Source organism: Capricornis sumatraensis, chromosome 10 (assembly GCF_032405125.1).
Source record: "Capricornis sumatraensis isolate serow.1 chromosome 10, serow.2, whole genome shotgun sequence".
NCBI lineage: Eukaryota > Metazoa > Chordata > Mammalia > Artiodactyla > Bovidae > Capricornis > Capricornis sumatraensis.
In genome coordinates, this window is record NC_091078.1 from 93,353,407 (window position 1) to 93,376,245 (window position 22,839).

Sequence of the window (22,839 nt, forward strand, 5' to 3'; positions counted from 1 at the left end):
GGGGTCAACCCAGAAGGAAGGATGAAGGAAAACAGGGAGGAAGGGTGACCCAATAGGGAAGGGGTGGGGACAGCTCGGATACCCCCCACCCCCCCACCGCCACCCTGGGTCCAGCCTCACTATGGTGTCCCGACTGTTGGCTGCAGTGCCTGTACACCCCCCAACCCGCCCCGCCGCCCTGGGCCCAGCCTCACTACGGTGTCCCGACTGTTGGCTGCAGTGACTGTACACCCCCCAACCCGCCCCGCCGCCCTGGGCCCAGCCTCACTATGGTGTCCCGGCTGTTGGCTGCAGTGCCTGTACACCGGCCGATGATCTTGTCGATGCATTTCTTGTGGATGGCAGCGTTACATTCTTGAGGAGGCACAGGCCCAGGAGGGGGACGGGAAGGCCCAGGAGGGGCAGAGTCTGTGAGCTGGCGCCCGCCGGCCCAGTCCTGCCTTCTACACAAAGCCACCGTTCTCCCCGACCACCCACACCCTCACTCCACAGAGGCCTCGGCCCCCGCTGGAGCTTGATTTTTCTGTCCTCCCTGGGAAGGATGGGGCAAGGAGGACAGGCTGATCTGGGGTGGGGAGGCCTCAGAGATTAGGGAAGGAGGCAGAGGAGTCCTTATTGTGGCCCAGGACAGCATCCAGCTCCGAAGCTCTCTCACCCTCCAACCCACCCCCCCAACACACACACTGACACACACATACACAGATGCACCCCTACACAGACACCCTCGGGCACACATACACAGCAGGGTAGTAAGGACAAGACTTACATAGAATGCTTACAGTACACTACTCACAGAACACAGCTTTACGTATTTTACCCCATTTGGTCTTCACAATGACTCTATTATCCCCATTTCACAGATGAGGAAACTGAGACACAGAGAGGTTGTAACTGTGCCTAAGGTCTGACAGCAAGGAAGTGGCGGAGCCGGGGTTCAGACCCAGGCAGGCTGGCTCTGGAGCCTCTGCTCACCACCAGTGGCCCACACCACCTTGTGCACGCACCGTCATGGTGTGCTGGTTATATGGGTACCCAGATGCACACAGGTCTAAACAGGAGCACACGTGTAGCCAGGGACACACTGGCAAAGCTCTGATAGACTCTCTGCGGGGAAAGAGCCCTGATGTGCAGTGCTGGCGGGTTCTGTGTGCATACTCCACTGGGGCCTCTTTAAGGTCACCAAGGTGACATCACTCAACAGGAAACGTTGGGAAGAGACACTCCAGCTCTGGCACTCACTGATGCAGTTATCGTCCACACACGCCCACCCGCCTGGAACACCACACACGCAAACACACACACAGGCTTCTTGCAAACACACCATCCCAACACAGGGACACAAACTTTGCTGTGAATGCACGCAGGCACACATGTGTACACACATGCACATACACACTGGGCCACGGAGACACTTACGTCTGCACTTGTAACCTTGCTTGTTGAGACCCCTGAAAGGCAAGCGACCAGTCTGGGTGAGTGTGGGAAGGCCAGGGATGGGGGCCTTCCTTTCCCGCTGCCCCACCCTGGTGGGTACAACCAGTCTCACCAAACAAACTCTCTGCACACGGAGCAGAACGTGGGCTGCCCAAAGAAGGTGGCGATGAACTCGTGGTTCCTGATGTAGTGGATTTTGGCTTGTTTGATAGCTCCACGGCGGTTCATTGTTGGGAACTTGGCCTCGTCTTCACTCCGCATAGACTGCTTGCAATCTGGGGGGCCAGTGAGCAGAGAAGTCAACCCTGGCCCTTGGGAGGGGCCTTACCCTTTCAGTCCCTCCCAGACCAGTCCCAGCCAGACCACTGATGGAGGCTGCTTCCCTAAACCTCCATTCTGGCCTCTGAACCTCCACCTCTAGCCCAGGTAGGGAGGGGCTTACCTATGTCTTCCAGGAAATACTGCACTGACATCAACACCTTGGCCTGGGGTTGCAAGTCCAGCTGCAGGGGTGAGGGTGAGGGAGTCAATGAGGGCGGGCCTGGGCCAAGTCAGACTCAGAACCCGCCCCCATGGTTGGTCTCTCAAGGCCCAGGGAGTCCTGGCCTCCGGTCGGCCACCTGTCTGCCCAGAGTGGGCAGGGCCCCACCCCTGAGCCCCGCCCCGACCCCTCATCCTGGGGTATTATTACATTTGGGGAAGTGAAAGGATCCAGCCCACACCCAGCTTGGCCACATGGCCCTGGGAACAGAGTGGGAAGGGAAACTCCCCACCCTCAATCCTGGCCACCCCCTTCAGAAGGATCTTAGAATGTAGGTACCCCTCCCCACCCCAGACATACATAGGCACACGCATATTGAAATGGGCTGCTGGTCTCTCTCTCTGTGACCAGTCTCCTCACACAGACTGGCTGGTCCTTAGGACAGGACCCTCAGCTTCCCCAGACCCAGGGCCTGGAACCCGACTGTGTCCACTGGGGTACTGGACAGACACATGAGGTGTCTCTGCCTGATTATTCAAGACTGGGTGCAGCCCCAGGTCAACCTCTGTCCTGGCCAGTTCCTTCACCCCTCACTGGAGGCTGAGCAGAGTCTCCATGGTCACAGGGTCTTTCCTGGGGGGCTGCATCTTGGCTACAGGAGCCCACATGTAATCCCAGGGGGCAGGGATGCTCTGCCAGCATGGGTATCCTGTGGTCACAAGGGACACACGGCCACATGTGGGTGCAAAGTCCAGGTTTGGGCAGGTGAGTGGCAGGCTATGATCCTGCACCCCTTTGCTGTGGAAGATCGTAACTGGTGTTCCCCAGTGCCTGCCCGGGCCTGGAATATCTGCGAAGATTCCAAACAGAACTGGGAACAATGGGGGCCTCTGGGAAGTGGGGACTGGGGCCTGGTGTTGGGGCCAGAGCTGCCCTTTTGTACAGCTTGAGATGTTTAACTCTGTACATCCTGCCTTTGCAAAATTAAAAGGGAAAAAAAATCAGCCACAACAATAGGAGGGCTCTCTTGAGAGCTGCCTAAGGGCCAGGTGCTGCAGTAAGCCCTTCACCTTCAGCTTTTCATTCCTTAGAACAATCGACCCCAAGGTAGGTCTCTTTAGCAGCTTCTTCTTTTACAGATTCAGAAACTTGGACTCAGAGAAGCTAAGGATTTGATGACTCGCAGGACCAGGATTCAAACCCAGGTTGTTAGTGGCCAGAGCCTGGGGTGCCCTTGGCCATCCCCGCTCCCTTTGCCCACCCACGTTGTGTGCCCGTGGCTGCGCCCCTCACCCAGAACTCGGCCTTGCCATTGTTCTTCTTGCAGCGCTCGGCTAGCACTGACACACCCACCGTCACCTCGGACATTGGCTCCTCAGCGGCTCGCATCAGCACTATCTGGATAACGCGGCCCTCATAGATGTGAGCATCGAACGTGGACTTCCACTCAGGGTACATGGTGGGCTTCTTCTGCACCAGTGTCTTCCCGCGCTCTGCAATGGGCCAGGCAGGCAAGGTCGGGCTAGGCCCCTCTGTCCCTCCCTCCCTGACCTCCCCATGGCCTTCCATCCTGTGGAATCTGCCTGCTCTCTCCCCGAGGGCCCAGGTCCCCATCCCTCAGCCCTCACGACTGTGCTCTGCGCGCCTCACCCTCTCACTCACGATCTGTTTCAGAACAGCGAAACACCGGCCGTTCCATGAGGGCGCCTCCAGCAGGTTCCTCCCTGAGCCTGTTCTTGCTACTTCCTTCTCCTGTGACCCTCTTCCTCCAGCCCCTCTTAGATGTCACCTTCCCTTACGCATTCACTCAGTGAACACTGCTGCGGGCTCCCACATGCCATACAGGATGCTGGAGACAAAGAACATGGTGCCTGTCCTAGAGCCCCAGTTCTAGGCAGAGACATGAATCCATTCACCCCTCAAGTGAATATTAAATTGAAGCTGTGATGAGACTGAAGAGGGCAATGTCAGTGGGCCTAGACCTACCCATGGTCAGGTGGCATGCCTCAGCCTAAGAGTCAGGGAAGGCTTCCTAAAGGAAGGGACAGCTCAGCTGAGACCTAAAGGATGACAAGGGTTCACCAGGCAAGGACAGAAGCAAGCAGGAATGATGTGAGATGTCTGCTTCTTCCAGGAAGCCCTCCCTGACTGCAGCCTGGGATGGGACCTCGTCTGGATTTCCCTATCACAGGATTCACTGTCTGGCTCCCCCACCTGACTGTGAGCCCCATGAGGGCAGAACCTGGTCAGCCTTGGAGCATGGCATTGTCCTCTGTTCCCAGCACAGGGCCTGGCACAGATGGACACATGGAGCTCCTGCAAGGAGCCCATTCTTGGGCAAAACAATGAATGGGGAGGAACCAGAAGCCCTGGGCCCCAGAGAAGGTTCCGTATAGCCAGTGCAGGAGGTCCTATAGGCAAGTGGGTAGTCTCTACCGTCCTGCACTGCCAGGTGAGCTGGGCAGGGAGATGAGACAAGGAAGAGAAGGATCCCTCAAAGGTTCTAGGAGAACAAGACATGGTTCCTTCCATTGCCGCCACCTCCTGGCTCTGAATTCCCTGCCCCACTGGCAACGCCAGTGGCTGCAGATGGGTGGGGTCCAGCCTCCAGCCCTACCTGTGCTGAGAGCCTCCTTCATCTTCACAGCACAAAAGGGCTGGCTTGCCTCGTCCACATCCTTCAGGGAGCCCAGCTCGTAGGAGTTGAAGGAGATGCGCAGGAACGGTGCCATGTTGGGGCCTGCAGTGGGGCTGCAGAGACAGAAGACCTGAGGCAGGCAGCAGGCACAGCCTGGGGAGGGTGGTCAGGTACCCACTCCCCTCAGAGCTCCCACATGGTGCTTAAAAGGCACTAGTCCTAGTTGCCAACATTAAAACTGAGTTTCACATAAGATGAGATTTGTAACTTCCCTGATGAAACTGAAGGGTGTGACATCAGGCCCCCTGGGCAGTATCTGGCTGGCACCACCCCCTTGGTTGAGCACCCCTGCCAGTTCACTCTAGTTCAAAGCCCTGCTTTCACTTCTCTCCAAATCCTACCTGGGCCCTGCAGACATGTGAGCCTGTGACTTCCACCTCATTTATTTGGAGAGTCAGTCATTCAATGCCTCCTTTAACAGCCAATGGCTAGGCACCTACTATGTGCAGGTACCTAGTATATGCTGGGCTCCAGCACCTCAGTGGCAGCCAAGATGGGAAGGATTGTACCCCATCCTCCTTGCCCCTTGCAGCCCTCCTTGGCTTTCACAGTTTGTTTTTTGCTCGAAACTACCTAGGCAGACAGGGCTTCCCTGATGGCTCAGTGGTAAAGAATCTACCTATAATGCAGGAAACACAAGTTCGATCCCTGGGTCAGAAAAATCCCTGGAGAAGGAAATGGCAACCCACTCCAGTATTCTTGCCTGGGAAATCGCATGGACAGAGGAGCCTGGTGAGCTACACACCATGGAGTCGCAAAGAGTCCAACACAACTTAGCGACCGAGCACAGCACCGAGTAGACAACCAGGGTCAAGATGATCACCCCACTTTTCCTATAGGAAACTGAAATCCTGAGGATTAAGCAGAACCTAAAGCTGGGATTCTACTAATTAAGTCCCCATTTCGTCTGGGACCAGGGTAGTAAAAAGCCCCACCCAGATCGGTATGCCTGATACTTCTGAACCCGAGCTCCTTGGGTTCAGGTGCTTCTCACCCACCTGGAAAGTTGCCTGCACTCTTAAATTAACTTTTTCCCAAATATAAAACTATTTTAATATTAAACATAATGTGCTGAATTTGCTTCTTATACCACACACATTGGCCCCACACACCCCTATTCCTCACAGTTCCTCAAATCAATGGTCATGACAGGTGACCCTGAGGGTCTTTTGGCTTGTCATCGTGGAGGATGCTCAGCTGTGCAAGTCCACAGGTGCACACTCATATACCTGCCCAGACACTGGCTCCGGGTCCAGAGTCCATAGTGGGGAGCTCCACCACCATGGCTGCAGGAATGCTCACTCATGTATATCCACATATACACAGCCTTGCTCCATCCTGAACATTAGACGGCACAGAGGCAGACTAAGACACGTCCCCCTATCCCCCTGCCACACATGCCTGTCTGCACAGGCAACACCACCTTGGCCCTGGGACGTCTCCCCCAGCTCCTCCACATGGCTGCAGAGCAGCAGCCAGGCCTGCTGGGAGTTCCAAGCCCAGATGAGCTCACAGGAAACACTGACCTCAGCCTGCAGCCCAGCCCAATGGTCCAGCCAGTCCTCTGAAGCCAGCCACTAGAATATAGAAGAGGGACCAGGCAGCGCAGACTCCACCATGTCCCTTGCCCTGGCCTGGCTCCTACTTAGAAAGAGTGAGTGTGGGTGTGTGAGCTCACGTCTGAGACCAGCCGCACTGACCACTCAGCAGGCAGGGAGGGAAAGCCATCTGTGGGCTGCTGCCGCCTCCTCCCTGGGCCCCAAGCAGGCATGAGTATGCAAGCTGGTGTTAGGGGAAGGGGGAGGTGTACATGTGGGTGTGACTCCACGGCCATGGAGATGTGTGTGCCTGTGAGGATGTGTGAGTGCGGTGGGTACACAGTCAGTGTTGCAGTGGACAGTGAGCTGCACAGGCCTGGCTGGGAGTGCATGTCAGAGCCCGGGTGAGGGTCTCAAATTTCTAAGCAAAAGGCTATTGCGCTCATCCTGTCACCCTATGTGGTCTGGGGTTCTGGAAGGATCAGCATGACCCCTACATATCACACACTTGCCTCATGTCTGCAACCACATTCCAGGGCCTGACCCTCAGCAGACATGGCTCAGCCTCAGGCTTCCCAACAGGATAAACCATCCTGGCGGGGGGACTCTGAGAGTCTTGGTCACCCTCATGCCCCAGATGAGGCACAGTGCTTTGCTGGAGGGCTGCTGCACTGATGAGAACTTGTACAGCCAACACCAACCCTACAAGACTCAGGGTGGGGGCCTCTTGCCACTATCACCCCTTCTTGCTAATAGCATCTCTCTTTCCTCTGTGCACCGTCCTTCACAGCTTACAAAATACACTAACACCCTCACCACATCCAGGTCTCCAGGCTCCTAGTAGCCTGGGAAGACAGTCCTGATAACTGACCCTACCTCTCAGAGAGGAAAACTGAAGTCTCTAGGAACGGAGCTGCTCATCCTGAAGTGGCCAATGGGCTCAGCGCCTGCAGGCTGGTTCCTCATCCCTCCCCGCATCCCCATCTCCCCCTCAGGGCCCAGTCCAGGTGGTCCATGGGCTCTGGGTCACCTAGCAGGAGCCAGCCGTCCACAGGACCACCACGGCAGAGACAGAGTCATCAGTCTGCCCCCCAGCTCTGCAGCACTCAGAACAGCTGGTGCTTGCAGTCAGTTAGAAGCCACCGGAGGGAAAACCACAACCACAGTGGGCCCTGTCCTGGCCCCAAACCTGCACAGCCTGACCGCAGCATCATGAGGAAGAGGACCACGGGCTGCCCTGGGGCTACCTGGCAGTAACCTAGGGTGAGGTCACCTAGCCCCAGCTACCTAGGACTAATACTAGAGCACAGACCCCAGCCAGGTTCCCAACACCATCTCCACCCCAACTGCATCCCCAGAGGAAGAGAGACACTGTAAGCGGACATCATCTTCCATCGATCGCCACGAGACCCTAAGAGAGGTCTTGGGCCCTGGCACACCAGGACTTCCTGCACAGCGGAGCCAGAGTGGCTCACCTACCTCGCAAAGCCTCTGAACACCGGTGGGAAGGCCAGGGGGTGGAGTGATGGCACAAAAACAAGGTGAGCCAACTATTTATAGCCCTTATGCAAATTGGCTCAGGTCCACAGGCCCCAAAGGAAGGCCGCTGGCTCAACCTCACCCCTGCTCTGCAGGCCCCCGTAGGCAGCAGGGGTTGGACTCCACATAGGCCTCCATGGGGACCAGCTCCTTGGAGCCAGCCGAAGCCAGCCAGACCCTTCCCGACCACCAGTCTCTACTCTTCTGCTTCTCTAGCCCACAATAGAGGCAGCCCTATGAAGCAGAGAGCACTGGACTTGGAGTCAAAGGGCCTGGGTATGAATCAGTCCCCTCACTTAGGAAAAAAAAGATCATCCTTCCATACAGATGGCTAATAAACACATAAAAAAATGCTCAATATCACGTATTATTCAGTCAGTTCAGTTCAGTCGCTCAGTCGTATCCAACTCTGAGACCCCATGAATTGCAGCATGCCAGGCCTCCCTGTCCATCACCAACTCCCGGAGTTCACTCAGACTCACGTCCATCGAGTCGGTGATGCCATCCAGCCATCTCATCCTCAGTTGTCCCCTTCTCCTCCTGACCCCAATCCCTCCCAGCATCAGAGTCTTCCAATGAGTCAACTCTTTGCATGAGGTGGCCAAAATACTGGAGTTTCAGCTTTAGCATCATTCTTCCAAAGAAAACCCAGGGCTGATCTCCTTCAGAATGGACTGGTTGGATCTCCTTGCAGTCCAAGGGACTCTCAAGAGTCTTCTCCAACACCACAGTTCAAAAACATCAATTCTTCGGCACTCAGCTTTCTTCACAGTCCAACTCTCACATCCATACATGACCACTGGGAAAACCATAGCCTTGACTAGACAGACCTTTGTTGGCAAAGTAATGTCACTGCTTTTCAATATGCTTTCTAGGTTGGTCATAACTTTCCTTCCAAGGAGTAAGCGTCTTTTCATGGGATGTATTATTACAGAAACGCAAATCAAAACTACAATGAGGTATCACCCCACATTGGTCAGAACGGCCATCAACAAAAAATCTGCAAACAATAAATGCTGGGTAGGGTGTGGAGAAAAGGGAACCCTCTTGTACTGTTGGTGGGAATATAACTTGATAAAATCATTATGGACAACAATATGGAGATTTCTTTAAAAACTAGGAATAAAACTACCATGTGACCCAACAACCCCACTACTGGGCATGTATCCTGAGAAAGCCATTCTAAAAGACACGTGTACCACAATGTTCACTGCAGCACTATTTACAACAGTCAGGACGTGGAAGCAACCTAGACGTCCATCAACAGATGAATGGGTAAAGAAGCTGTATACATATATACAATGGAATATTACTCAGCCATAAGAAGGAATGAATCTGAGTCAGATCTAGGGAGGTGGATGAACCCAGAGCCTGTTAAACAGAGTGTAATGCAGAAGGAGAAAAACAAATATCGTATACTAATGCATATATACGGAATCGAGAAAAAAGGTACTGATGAACCTACCTGCATGGTAGCAATGGGGACACAGACACAGAGAACAGACTTGTGGACACAGTGGGGGAAGGAGAGAAGGACAAATTGAGAGAGTGGCGTTGAAACATACACAGTACCACGTGTAAAGTAGATAGCCAGGGGGAATTTGGTATATAACACAGGAAGCTCAACCTGGTGCTCTGTGACAACCAAGAGGGGTGGCCTGGGATGGGATGGGATGAGATGGGAGGTGGGAGGGAGGATAGAGGGGACATATGCATGGCTGATTGATGTTGATGTATGGCAGAAACCAACACAACACTGTAAAGCGATTATCCTCCAATTAAGACTTTTTTTAAAAAGATCTAAAAAAAAGATAAATTAGAATTAAAAAAAAAAAATCATCCTTCTCTGAGGCCAATACACACCAGATCAAGCTTCTAATGGAATTAACTCACTTTATCCTTGTGTAGATCCCAGAGGTACGTAATTTACTGATGAAGAAACAGGCTCAGAGAGGCTAAGTGATTTGCCCAAGATCACACTGCTAGTCAGTGCTAGAAGAAGGATCTGAATCCAGGCCTATCTGATGTTGCAGCCCACGTTCTTCCTGGTCTGCCATGTCAGGAAGAGGAGATGAAGGGCAAGAGGGGACAAAGATAGAGATAGATAAATGTGCTGGGAGCAGTGTACAGAGACACATCCGTGAGGACAGAGAAAACAAAAAGGGGGTGAGGGGACCAGAAGATAAGTCTCCTATGCTTGACCACCCAACCCCCTCCGGGCCTTACCTTGGGGACCCCCTACTACTGTACAAAGAAGGTGGGTACAGACTCCTGAACTGCTACTACTTCTCCCCGCCAGACACTTGGGCCAGACTCCAGTTCTCAAAACCTGGGGAAGACCTAACTGGATCCCAGCCTCAGGGGAGGAGGGCTTGCTGGCCCTACTCCCCACCCTGCCCTAGACTGCAGCCCACAGGAAAGGAAAGGTGGTACCAGGCTAGGCCAGAGCAGGCAGCCCGCCTCCTCCAGGGCGGTGGAAACCTGCTCCTAGCCAGTCAGGGGCAGTGGGCAAGGCCGACTTCAAGGTGACCAGAGTGACTACACCAGCCGAAGTTACTGGTGCACGGAGGACGATCGTGCACATTATACATCCTTGTGTGTGTATGTGAGGGTGAGTGTGTTCCAGTAAGTAAAGAGGGCGAATAGGAACACGGCCCAAGGGGAGTTCTCAGGAACAAGGATGAGCTTTCTCATTTTTCTACGACAACCACGGGTAACCATTTTGTTAGAGGTAAAAAATAAAACCCATCAAGCCAAAATACCTCCCAAGGGATGGGTCTTCAGAAACTGACCTGTCCATCTCCTCTTTATACACAGGGGGAAACTGAGGACGGGGTCCTGTCATTAAGATTCCCTGGTGTCTAGATTCCGCTGGTTCCCTTCCATCCTAGTCCTTCCCTGGCATTTGGTTCTGCTTCACAGGCCGCAGCAGGGGTGCCTCCTGGACCGAGGACCAAAGCAGAGCCCGAGAAGAGAGGCCTCGGGCAGACTTCTGGAGGATAGTGTGAGAACATAAAGGGAGGGTCCCTCTCCAAGTCAGCCAGGGGAACAAGAGGAGGCAGACTGAGGTCAAGCAAAGCAAGGGTGAGCAGGATCAGATGAGGCTCTGGTGAGTCTAGGCTCTGGCTCCCTTGAACGGACCCCTGAGGAATAAGGAATACTCCCTTCCCATGCCACCCTCCCTCCCAACACACACCTGCCCAGCTCAGGGCGGCCCCTGCCACCTACCCACAAAAGGCACCACCTGCTGACAGTCAAGGCAGCAGCAAAGCAAAGTGGGGCACCTCTGGGGGTGCAAACCCTGCCTGGGGGGAGCTCAAAGTCCAGGCCACATCAGTCCTGAGGGGTGACCGGAGGGAGGAGGACCCAGGAAGCCCAGGCAATGGAAGGGAAGGAACGAGAGGCAGTGTGATGGCAGCAGGGAGCAGGGTTGGCCCCAGTAGGGTTACAACAGGCCGAGGGGGCTGGGCGTGGCAGAAGCTGCCGGGCAGGGCGGGCGGGCAGGCAGGCAGGCGGGCAGGCAGGCGGGCGGGCAGCAGTTCAGCTGGGAGACTGGCTTCCCCAGATGGCTTTCCCAGACGGAAGCAAGTTAAAGAGGCCACAGGGGTTTCACAACCCAGGAAATGGGCTCAGCAAGAAAAGGAGGTGGGGGAGGGAAGGGCTAGCAAAGATCTTCCAAGGGCCTTCCCCTTGCGCCTATGCCCCCAGCCCCCACATCCTGGGAGGAGGACCAGCCACGGTCTCAGGTCATGGGCAAGCCCCAGAGCAGGAGAAATGCTCCCCCTACTCCAGGTCAGAACTAGCACCTTATCCCCCAGCTGAGACTCCAATCACTGTGGACTGTCCTCCTCTTCCCCAGTGACCCTTCCTGACTGTCACCACTCCCGGTCCCTCCCTGTTCCATTCTTCTCACAGCTCGGAACCTCCTGGAGGAGGCCCACCTCTCAGCCTGGCCCTGCCCTGCTTGCCACCTCAAACCTTACCCCCGGCTACTCTGTGAACACGTGCCTCCATCTGCAGCTCCCCCGTGCTTTTGCACACACTGTTCCCTCAGCCAGAATGTCCCCCTGAATTCCTACGTATCTTACAGATCGCTCTGAAGTCCAGTCCTTTCTTCCCTGCTTTCCAGGAGGTCAGCAGCTCCTCCACCTCCCAGGCCCTGGCAGGTTCCCCAGGCAGGTTCCCCAGACCTGGGCGTCTGCCTGGAGCTCAGCCTTCCCAGCTCCGGCCACACATCTGACTGTCCTGGGGACACTAAACACCTCCACTGCTGGTCAACCCAGCCCGCGGACAAGAATCAGAGGAGAGGCCAGGGTAGCACAACTCAACCTTTTGCCATTGTCGTGCCCTCAGAACCAATGAAAGACCTGGCTTTCCCCCGCAGGAAAACCCGTGCCTGGGGACACAAGATTCTGCACATAGCGTGCTGACTCTAGGGCTCCAACACCCAGCCTGGCCCCAGGTCACCCTCAGCCCTCCTCAGACCCAGCCAGTGGCACCACAGTGACAGGACACACCAGGCCCATGGGACAGCCTGACAGAGGACATGCAAACAAACATGTCATTATAGAGACGGATGTGGCCACCGCTCGGGCAGTGACAGGGGCTGGGGTGGAATGGGGCCAAAGGGGCCTGTCGGTGGGAGGACGTCAGGAAGGGCTTCAGCGGGAAAGATGCCCAGTGTGACACAGGGCCACCTAGCCAGAGGGTCTGGAAGGGTTAGAGGGGCAGGTCTTGGGACACTGGCTGTTACTGGCTCATGCTCACCCCTGCCGGCATGTATGGCGCGTAGGACCTGTGCGGTACAGGCCTGAATCACTCAGCTGGCCCTAGGATTAGGGAGGCCCTGGGTTCAGCCAGAGGGAGGGCCCCAGGTACCCCTGAGGGAGGAACAAGAGCCCCTTCACAGCCAGAGTGAGAACAAGGGGGCCTCTGTGAGGAGCCGGGGTGGGGGTATGTCTGGGCCTTTTTCGGAATAACGTCACACGTGCACACCCACCAAACCAAACACACCGTTACATGTGGGGAGCCCTGCTTGCAGCTGAACACACCCTCACCCTCACACAGGCACAGCTGTAACCATAGCCACTCACACACTCCTATGACAACTGAGTAGCACAAACACTGAGAAACACACCCCCCTGCAGCAGCTCTCATGTGTTGACAGATATCCAGGCCCACACAGATCACACGGGACATTCACACCCTCATGCACCAGCACAGAGAGATCTGCATACACACAAGGTACCCACGGGAACGGAGACACTCCAGGCAGGCAGAGATCAACTCACAAGCCGGGAAGGACCCACACGTGCCTGACGTGCCTGATGAGGGGCCGCCACCAGAAAGTCCCCACGTGGCTTTTTCTACTGCAGCCGCTGGGGCCCAGCGGCAGGGGACAGGGGAGGGAAGAGCCGCTCGATGTCAGACAGGCTGGGTTTCCCCCGCTGAAGGAGGTGGAGAAAGTCCCTCCCGCCCCGGGCAAAGTCCAAAGTGCACAGAGGAAGGAGTGGGCCGGTCAGTCTCCTCCCTGGGTAGCCTTCCTCCTTCTAAGAGGGGAGTTCCTTGGAGGCTGGGAACAGGCTGGGGGGTCACAGGTGCAGATACAGGCCTGGTACACAGAAGGAGGGGCCGGTGCTCCTGTGTAGGTGGAGCAGCTGTGCAGGCACCTCATCCAGGCCCTCCAGACTCACTGGAAAGAAACTGACAAGGAGATAGTGGGTAATTCACCCAAAACCATGAACTCAATGGGGTGGTCCCCAGGGCGACAGAGTTCTGTTTCCAGCCCCAGAACTGCATGTCTGGCTTTGAGGGAGACAAGGGCCAGTGCTAGATGGAGGGAATGGCTCCTCTGCCAGCCCCCAGAGACCACTCCCCAGCCCTCTCTCGGTGCACTTCTTCCTAGTGTCCCTGTGGTTTTCCTGGTTGTCGACAGTAGCCTTTGTGTTCAGAAGGAGAGATGGCCATCTAAGGCTTTTGCCTCTATCTCTTCCCTGGTGGCTCAGATGGTAAAGAATCCTCCTGCAATGTGGGAGACCTGGGTTCCATCCCTGAGTCGGGAAGATCCCCTGCAGAAGGGCATGGCAACCCACTCCTGTATTCTTGCCTGGAGAATTCCACAGACAGAGGAGCCTGGTGGGCTGCAGTCCATGGGGTCCTAAAGAGTTGGACACAACTGAGCGACTAAGCACAGCAGAGCACCAGGAGGCAAGCAGGGCCCCGAGGATGCCACTTTAGTGATGGGGAGCAAGATGGAGGGAGGCAGGACTGTGGTGTGCCATCCCATGGTGGAATGGAAGTAGAGAGCAGGGGCTGGGTGTGGGCTGGGTTAGGCTGGGCAAGTCTGGTTCAGGTCATGTCTGCCCTGGGCGCCATGTGACCTTGGTCCAGGCTCTCTGGCATGGTCTGTGAAGGGCGTGATCAGGGCCTGCCCGGGAGGTGGTGCTGAGTGTGAGAGCTGCGGCGGCATCCTTGTCAGCCCTGGCATCCTCATACCATGTCCTTGCCCCACCTGCCCCACCGCCCCTTTCCTGCTGTCCTATAGTCACTGGGGCCTCCAAACTTCCTTGGGTCAGTGGGGAAAGGGGTTCTCTAGAGCCACACAGCCCCGTGATCCCCTGCTCTGCTGCTCTGAGAAGAGACCAGGCTGGGCAAAGGTAGCTGAGTCCACTAGCAGACCCCAGGCCAGCTACTGTCTCTCAGGACCTCAGTTTCCCTATCTTGACAATGGATACCTCTCGGCTTTCTCCAGCTCTGACACTGAACGACCCTGCAATTCTCCTCCTGTCTCCCCACACCACCCCCCACCCCCACCCCAACCCCGACAACCTGCCCCTAGCGGACATTTCTTCCAGCCTCGGGCCTTGGCGACTGGCTACTCCAGTGCGCCTGTTTACCCAACACAGCCACAGACATGATCCAAAGCTTCCGGGGCTGTTGTGAAAACAGTGGCTCAGCCACCACAAGCCTGCCCTCATGGGCACCTTGGCAGGGATCTTCGAGGGACAGGCATCCCAGTCTTATAACCAGGGCCTCTTGGACTTGCCCACCGAAGGCCTGCTGAACTCTCTCCTCCCCTCAGTCCTGGCTTTAAGTGCTACATCTCGACTCTCAAGTCTCCGCTTTCAGCCCAGACCCTCCTAAACTGTAATATCCCCAACTCCACCATGCTCCGGAAGTGCTCAAATACATCCAAACACCTTCCCCATACAAGTGCCCTGATCTCCTAGCAGCAACAGCACTCAGGTCAGACACCTGGGGGTCATTTCCACTCTCCCCTTCCTCCCCCGACAGCAAGGCTATCACTTTTGCCTCCTATCTGTTCTGAAGTCCTCTCTTCTCTCCATCACCACCCGATCCTAGCACCATTGCCTTCCCTAGGCCTGCACCAGCCTGCTCACTGCCCTCCAGCCTCTGCTCTAACTTCCAAGGTCCCTCTGCCCCAGTGACTAGAGAGATCTCCTAGGATAGTATAGCAGATCTTGTCACCCCTTGTTCAAGGCCCCGGTTTTTCCCAGACCTCTTTCCCTGACCTCCTGGCCATACCTCACCCTGTTCCTCAGCCCCAACCCCAGCAAACCACTTTTGGTCCCCTAAATATCCGCATTCCTTTCTGCTCAGGAGCCTCCGAACTCACTGTTTCGTCTTCCTGCTCCTCTCCCAAAACACACACTGATGAGTGTGTTTCTCATCATTCAGGTCTCTGATGCACACTCTTAGATCTGCCCATTTCACAGATGGGACAACTGAGCCTTCAAGCAGCCTAGTCCCTGGCTTCAGTACACAACCAGTAAACATCAAGCAAGACCCTTACTTACACTCCCAGCCCAGGCCCCTGCCCCTCTACACCCTACAGGCTTCTGGCCTCTGCCTACTATAATGTCATCATTACCACTCAACACCTGAGGCCCCCAGCCCCTTAGCCCTGGCTAGCAAAAGCCGAAGCTCAGCAACCCTGTCACAGGGCTGACCTTCCGCATGTCCCTGGGACAGGCAGGGTCCTGCCACCAGCTGCCACCTGGTGAGGATGTGTGCATGAATGTGTGTGAGGGGATCTCCAGCTCTCCCCACCCCTCCAGGCTCCATCAGCCCCCCTGTCCGCCTCCCTCCCCAGCCCAAAGACCGACTTCAAGGGTCCCAAGTGGAGGCAGGCTAGCAGGAGGGCTCAGCAGCCACTCCCACACCAGCAGCCTCAGCTTTGCCAAGCCCCATGTCCCGCAGGAGGCCAGAGCAGGGGAAGGGCCTGGGGGAGGCCTGTGGGGGCAGCAGGCAGCTGTGCCTGCCTTTCCCTTCCCTGAATCCATTTGTCAGGAGATCTGTTTTTCTCCTTTTGAAAGGGAGTGAGGGGGAGAAGAGCAGGAGAGGGCTGGGCCGTTGAGTGGGCACAGCTGCTCCACCCTGGAGTTCTTCTCCTTGGAGGACCCACAACAGATTGAAACAACAGAACGCACCCTGCAGCATTGCCACCCGAGGCAGAATCAAGACCTGGCTTCTCAGTCAGGCTCCACAGCCACTTGGCCCTGTGACACTGGGCCCGTGCCCAGGCCATCAGCCGATAATAATCCCATCATCAGTACCACTTGCTGTTCTTCAAACAGTTACCACGAACCGGGAGCTGCGTGCTTTATATAACTACAGTTTCTACTTCTTCATGGAGAAGGAAATGACAACCCACTCCGGTATTCTTGCCTGGGAAATCCCATGGACTGAGGAGCCTGGCGGGCTACCATTCATGAGGTTCCAAAGAATCGGACACAACTTGGCAACTAAACCACTGCTACTCCTTAAACATGAACAGCGTGCCAGGCACAGTGCTGGCTACTTTGCATACATCATCTGCTGTTTCCAGCACAACCCAGTAAAGGTGGATGCCATCATGGTCTGAGGTGTCAGAGGGGGACACTGAGTCACTGGGAGTCAAAGCCACTTGCCCAGGTCCATTCATACAGCCGCTTAGAGCTGCCTAATCCCAGAGTGCAGCCCAGCATCTCTCACACACAAGGTGCCCTTCCTGTCAGAGCTTCTGCTCTGAGCCTCGGCTTACAGCTTGGAGGAACGGAAGAACTGGGGTCATGAGGGCAGAGGGGGACTCCGTGGCCTCAGCACCCCCACTCCCCTCCTTGAGTCTCCATCCTGGGCTGGCCAGCCCTGGCCATGGAAAGCCCGATCGGTCGACCTAACCCACTGTCCAGACACTGTTCCCCTCGGGGGCCAGGCTGGGGTGGAGCGAGCCGCAGATGGAGAGCTGGTCAGTCCCACTTTAAAACCACTTCCTGGGCAGCCCAGAGGAAGTGGGCCTCCGGAAACACCTCAGATGGTTTCTCCTTGGGCCCGGGGCCTTGGAAAGTGCACAGACTGCCCCGGGAGAAGTCCCCAGCCTGCCTGCCAGTCCCCGGGGCCCAGCAACTCCGCGTGTACCAGGCGTGGACACTGCAGGGGACAGACAAGCTGATAGAATCGCCCACCCGCCTATGAGCACCTTGGGCCCATGACCACAGACAGCCCACTTCCTCCTCTGTGGCAGCAGCCACAAACGGCACAGCTGACATGGCTCCTCCCCCGCACTCATCCCCCCTCCCCCCGCAACGTCGAGCCGGTCAGCCTGGGGCCTGGCCCAGGAGCCATAACTGGTAAATGTCTGGGCAAAGCTCACCTCCCAGGGTGGCGCTGTCCCCTGGAGTGCCTGTGGTCACGTTTACACCTCAAACCTCACCCTCAGTGCCAGATGCAGGCTGAGCTGTGACCCTGACCAAGGACCGCCGCCCACCCCTCTTCCTGACCCAGAATGGGCAGAGTGTGGTATGTGTGGGCAGGCGTCTGAGTGCACGGATGACTGGGTGAGCGGGTGAGCGTCTGTGTGCGTGTTTGAGCGTGCCTGCGAGTGACTGCATGTGAACACCTGTGTACGTGTGTGCGCATGTGTGGTGCGTGTGCAGGCACTCGCAGGTTTGCGGGTATGGGGGCAGAGTGCGGCTCAGCTTCTGTATCCCTGTGTGTATTTATATGCCTATGCCGGTGAGGTAGGAGACCTCTGAGAGCAGAAAGTAGGCTGGCTTCAAGGTTAACTAATTGGACTTCTTAGGGAATGAGGCTCAGTGGTGGGCAGGAAAGGCCCCCTGACCTCACATAGCAAAGTTCCGCAGCCAACCAAGGACACATCACCCCCTTCCCACCAAGTTTGAGGAAAGGCTGAATAAACAGAAGACCCAGCATAGGCCCTGCCCTTGTTCAGCCCCCACTCCCACTCCAGGAGCCAGGGCCCTGATGTCCTGCCCTTCCTCCAAGGGGGACCCCAGCCCTCACCGTCTCTTCACCCTCAAGATCTGTAGGTTCCTGAGAGCCAGGAGGGGTGGGACTGAGGGGTTGATCTGGGAGGACTCTTGGGGGAAAGAACATCTTTGCTACCCTCAACAGCCCCCAGTGCCCCCCAGGATCCTGTTCACTAGACTCTGGACACCCAAAGGGTAACTTTCACTTCTGTACTATAATGCAGGTGGAAGGAGGCAAGTGTGACCCGAAGGAGGGAACTTTGAGCTTTATAAGGCACCTGATAGAGTGCAGCCTTCCCCAGCATTCCACAGAGACTTCCAGCGCACCCTGAATCTGGGGACTGCAGACGGGGATTTCAGGTCTCTCCTCTGGCCCCAGAAAGGCCAGAGAAACAGGGGGAACTGGGGATGTGGAAGAGTTTGGTTGTGCCAAGAGCTGGGAGACCTTGTGTTCAACCCCTAGAAGGCCCAGGGCAAACCTCAATTTCCCTGTATGATGATGACAGCCTGAGGCAGAGAAAGGGGCCATGGAAAAGCTGATACATCCGCTCTCACTCTGGCTCAAACACCACCTCCTCTCTGACCGACCAGCACAGTGTCACCACTCTTGGCACCCAATCACTGGTAGGCCCTAGGTCTCTGAGCTTCAAGGCCAAAGCCTTCCCTGGGCCAGAAGCCACTTCCAGGCAGGGAGCCTTCAGGGCCAGAGTGAACTGCTACCCTCCCTGGGTGCCCAGACCCCACACCCAGACTAAGGACTCTGTGTGTGCGCCACTCCCCCACCCCCCACAACCCCATACTGACTCCAGGCCCAGGGCAGAAGGGGAGAAGCCCAAAGCGGAAGGCCATCCCTGCACACTGTATCTGTCCACCTGCTTAAAAGGACCCAGTCTTACCTGAGGCTCCCAGATCCCCGTGGCCTCTAGTCCTGGCTGCCGCAGCCACCACTGCCACACAACCACTACCAGAAGTAGACCTGTGCCCTCACCTGGGCCAGTTCCCGGCAGACCTGCAAGAGCAAGAGAAAACAGCTGAGCTGGTAGGCGCCACCAAACAGGCTCTCCCCATCTGTCACCCCCAGCACGGCTGACACAGGCCTGGGTCAGCCTCGTCTAGTTCTGAGACCTTGGCCTCTTTGGGCCTGGCTGTCTCTTCTGTGAAGTGGGGTATTGGGGCCATCTTTTCCAGGGCACCAGCTATGTGTCTACTCCATGCTAGGGGTCGGAAGACTATGTCTTAGCCCTTGGAGCATTTCCAGGTTACAAACACAGCAAAAAAGCTGTCCCCAATCCTCTAGTCTTCAAGAGCCTGCCCTTTGGGCTTGGAGGCCTACGGTGCAATCAGGTACCACTGCTTTGTGGCCTGGGGCAATTCCTCTGAGCCTCAGTTTGTCTCATCTCTGAAGTGGGGAGATGTCTCAAGTGGTTGCGAGGTTCCAATGATGTGGTGTGCCGGCTGCTGTACTGAACTTACTGGAGTGCCAAACGAACAATGACATTTTTCATTCTTTGTTTTGTACCTTCTAGTTCAGGTGATTCTCTCATTACTGTTGTGCCCAATATACAGCTTTAAAAACAGAGGCCCAGAGAGATCCTAGAAGGAAGGAACAGCAAAGGCAGCAGGACACCCCAGGTCTCTTGGCTGAAAGGCCTAAGCACTTTCTCTGCAGGCCAGGCCAGGTCTCCACAAAACATTCTCCTTCCCAGATGCGAGCCCCTCCTCCCACTGAAGACCCCCATCACCACTCCCTCGGGGCCAGCCGAGGCATCCTCGAGCTTTATCTCTTTGTCTGCACTTTAAGTTATTTCTAATTTTAAACTCCAATTAGCTGTGCCAGCTAAACGGTGTCAGTGCCCTGCGGTCACAACTCCAAATCACCTCCACCAGCACCATTTCTGCTGCTGAGACTCGTGGAGGGTATCATATGGGCTGGCCTCAACAGGGCTGGATGCAGATAGGGTCTCTGTCAGCCATCTTCCCTCCAACCGGATGGGAGGGGGCAAGAGCCACATAACAGGCAGGAAGATGGGTTGGGGCTATCTGAGCTTTTAGCACCTCCAGCTCCCAGGAGAATGGGGAACATACAGTTCGGAGGGGCTTCCCCGGCGGCTCAGTTTTAAAGAATCGACCTGCTAATGCAGGAGACAGGTTCGATCCCTGGGTAGGGGAATATCTCCTGGCGAAAGAAATGGCAACCCACTCCAGTCTTCTTGCTTGGGAAATCCCATGGACAAAGGAGACTGGTGGACTACAGTCTATGGGGTCGCAAGAGTTGGACACGACTTAGTGACTAAACAACAACAATGATGATGATGATGACGACAACAACAACATATGAGGGGAGGTAAGTGTTCACCAAACAAGACTTAGCATCTGCTGAGCTTTCACTACGGACCAAGGCTAGAGGACCTCTGGTCCTCACAACTTTGTCCACTCTGCAGATAAGGAAACCGCCTTAGAGAGGCGTAGTTCCCGGCTCTTGTTCTTAAAAGGCACAGTGAGTATTTGAGCTTAAATCTTTCTTGGGTCAAGCCCAAGGTCTTGCTCACAACACTGTGACCTAGGGTGTCTGTGAACTTGAGAGTGGAGGAAGGTGAGAGATGGAGGGTTTTCCCCATCTTCCCAGGAGCCAGCGCTGGGCTTGAGTGTGTCACATGCACATCCACAACCTCATGACCTCCCACATGTACATAAACACGTGCGCGCACACACACAAGGGCTCTTACCTTCCCTCCCAGCACTGCCACCCGAGGGCACAGGCAACACACACCTTGTTGCACCTCTTTCTGCTACTGACACCCACGCCCAAGCACTCTCGGTTCCCCACAATCACAGTGACTCCCCAAGCACACATCCGCACAATTTCATATAGTCACAGTGTGAGTCTCCCACCAGTCATTCACTTAGCCTCACCCCCAGCCAATCTCCTGTCACAGGCCAGATCCCTCATACCACCCTACAGCCAAGTACAACGTCCAAACACCTCCACATCTCACACACACACATACACACACACACACACACACACACACACACACACAAGCACAACTGCCCTCTGTTGGCTTGTCCACCACACCCCAGCTCAGTCCACAGCAGGAACGAGGAAACCCAAGGGACCAGTCACCTCCCTCAGTGACCAGGTCAGTCTGGTCACAGCGGCTCAGTGCAGAGAACATGTAAGTGCGCGCACACACACACACACACACGAGCCTGGGGGGCTGACACTAACACTGATGGCTGTATGTATTCATGGTCAGTGGGTCACCATGACATACCCAGTGTGCAGCACAGGACCCTCCAGGCACATGGGCACACATCCCAACACACAGAGGGAAGTCTGGTGATAAAAAACATAGTCCATACATAGCTGCAAAGAGCACAAAGAGCTTCAGGACACCCAAACAAACATACACACAGGGAAGTCACACATGTTTAAAAGTACACACAGGAGCAAGTCCCAGACCCGGGGACAAAGAACACACAAAGAGACACAGATGTACAACATACCTATGTGACAGGTTACAGGCACCTGAGCACAAGAAGACAAGGTCCAGGCGCATAGTGTAGGGGCCAGAAGAGAAAGGAATGTCCCTCTACTCACTCCAAATCTTTCTCACTGGGTTCAAGTGGGGGGCTCAGTGGGCTCTCCCCTCCCTGACAAGGACAAACAGGGGAGTTGGGGAAGCGGGGCAATTCTCTCGCCTGACTCTTCACCTCTCCTCTCCTCCACCCCTTCCCCTCTCCTGGCTGGGCCGTTACAGGGGAAGCATCTGGATTGGGAAGGGACCACCAGAGGAGGGGGCGCAGGGAACGACAACGGGGGGATGGTGGAGACTGGAGCCACGCCCAGCCCGGAGACAGATGGGGAGAAAGACACGGAGACTGAAAGAAGAGAGCAAGCGAAGAGAAGGCGCCGCGGCGGCTGGGCCGGGCAGGGTCCCAGGGGCGGGAGGCTAGGCCCAGTGGATAGCCTGGTCTCAGCCCCGTGGTAAAAAAAAGAGAGGCGGCCGACAGGCAGGGGGCGGCGAGCGTGAGCCCGGGGCGCAGCTCCCAGAGGACAGAATCTAGGGGGTGGCGGGAGGCAGGGTCGGATGGGGTGATGGGGAGCCAGGAGGGCAAAGGGCAGACAGATGGGGACCAGGGAGAGGCGGGAGGGGAACACTGAGGGAGTGGGGACGCATGGACTGACAGAGAGCTCGAGAAATTTGGAACGGACGAGAGGACTCTCAGAGGCGCTGGAGACACGGGTAGAGAGGGGCCAAGAGCAGACGGATGAGAGCCCCTCGGCCCCCACCGCTGGACAAAGGGCCAGACTGACCGACAGGGTTACGGAGGCACCGGCGGGTCTCGGAGCGCGGCGGGACTTTCGCCGGCCGCAGCTCAGTTTCTTAGTTTCGGAAACGGGAACCGGAGCCGGGAGGGGAAGGGAGGGGCGGCGCGCCCTCGGGGCAGCCCGATCCTACGGCCCGGCTCGCACTCACCTCCGGGCGCAAGGCCAGGCGCCAGGGGTCGCGGTGGCTGGGGTCCGGCTAGCGGCGCGGCTCCCGGGAGCGCTCACGGAGAGGGGTCGGTGCGCGCCAGACCAGGACGGGCCCGGCGGCCGGTGAGTTACCACCCCGGCCTCGGCGCGGCGGGCGAACGCCGGGGGTCGCTCAAGAGATCCCAGGTCCGCCGCCTCCCGCTCCCGCGCAGCGGCACACGGAAGTGCGAGGGGGCGGGGCGGCGCGACCTCACCCAGGTGCCGGCCCCAGTCTCGGCCCGCCCCCGCCCTGGGCCCGCCCCCTCCGAGGCCCCGCCTCCGTCGGCCACCCGCGAGGGTCCAGCAGCTCGGCTTCCCCAGGCCCGCCACTCAGTGTCTGGGCCTCTCCGCCAGCCCGAGCA

The 22,839-nt window shown here is 56.5% G+C and overlaps 1 protein-coding gene across 1 annotated transcript in view; it reads right to left on the reverse strand.

Annotated features, from left to right (window-relative positions):
• PRKCD (protein kinase C delta) overlaps positions 1-22,564 on the reverse strand; it is a 30,763-nt gene extending 8,199 nt beyond the window's left edge. The window contains exons 1-8 of the mRNA XM_068981791.1: positions 22,440-22,564; positions 18,855-18,967; positions 4,533-4,666; positions 3,209-3,408; positions 1,877-1,937; positions 1,547-1,709; positions 1,417-1,448; positions 269-354 (exon numbers count right to left, since the gene is read on the reverse strand). Of these exons, the coding sequence (XP_068837892.1) occupies positions 269-354; positions 1,417-1,448; positions 1,547-1,709; positions 1,877-1,937; positions 3,209-3,408; positions 4,533-4,647 (657 nt within the window). The 5' untranslated portion in view covers positions 4,648-4,666; positions 18,855-18,967; positions 22,440-22,564. The remainder of the gene's footprint in view (positions 1-268; positions 355-1,416; positions 1,449-1,546; positions 1,710-1,876; positions 1,938-3,208; positions 3,409-4,532; positions 4,667-18,854; positions 18,968-22,439) is intronic.
• Between the last annotated feature and the right edge of the window lie 275 nt (positions 22,565-22,839).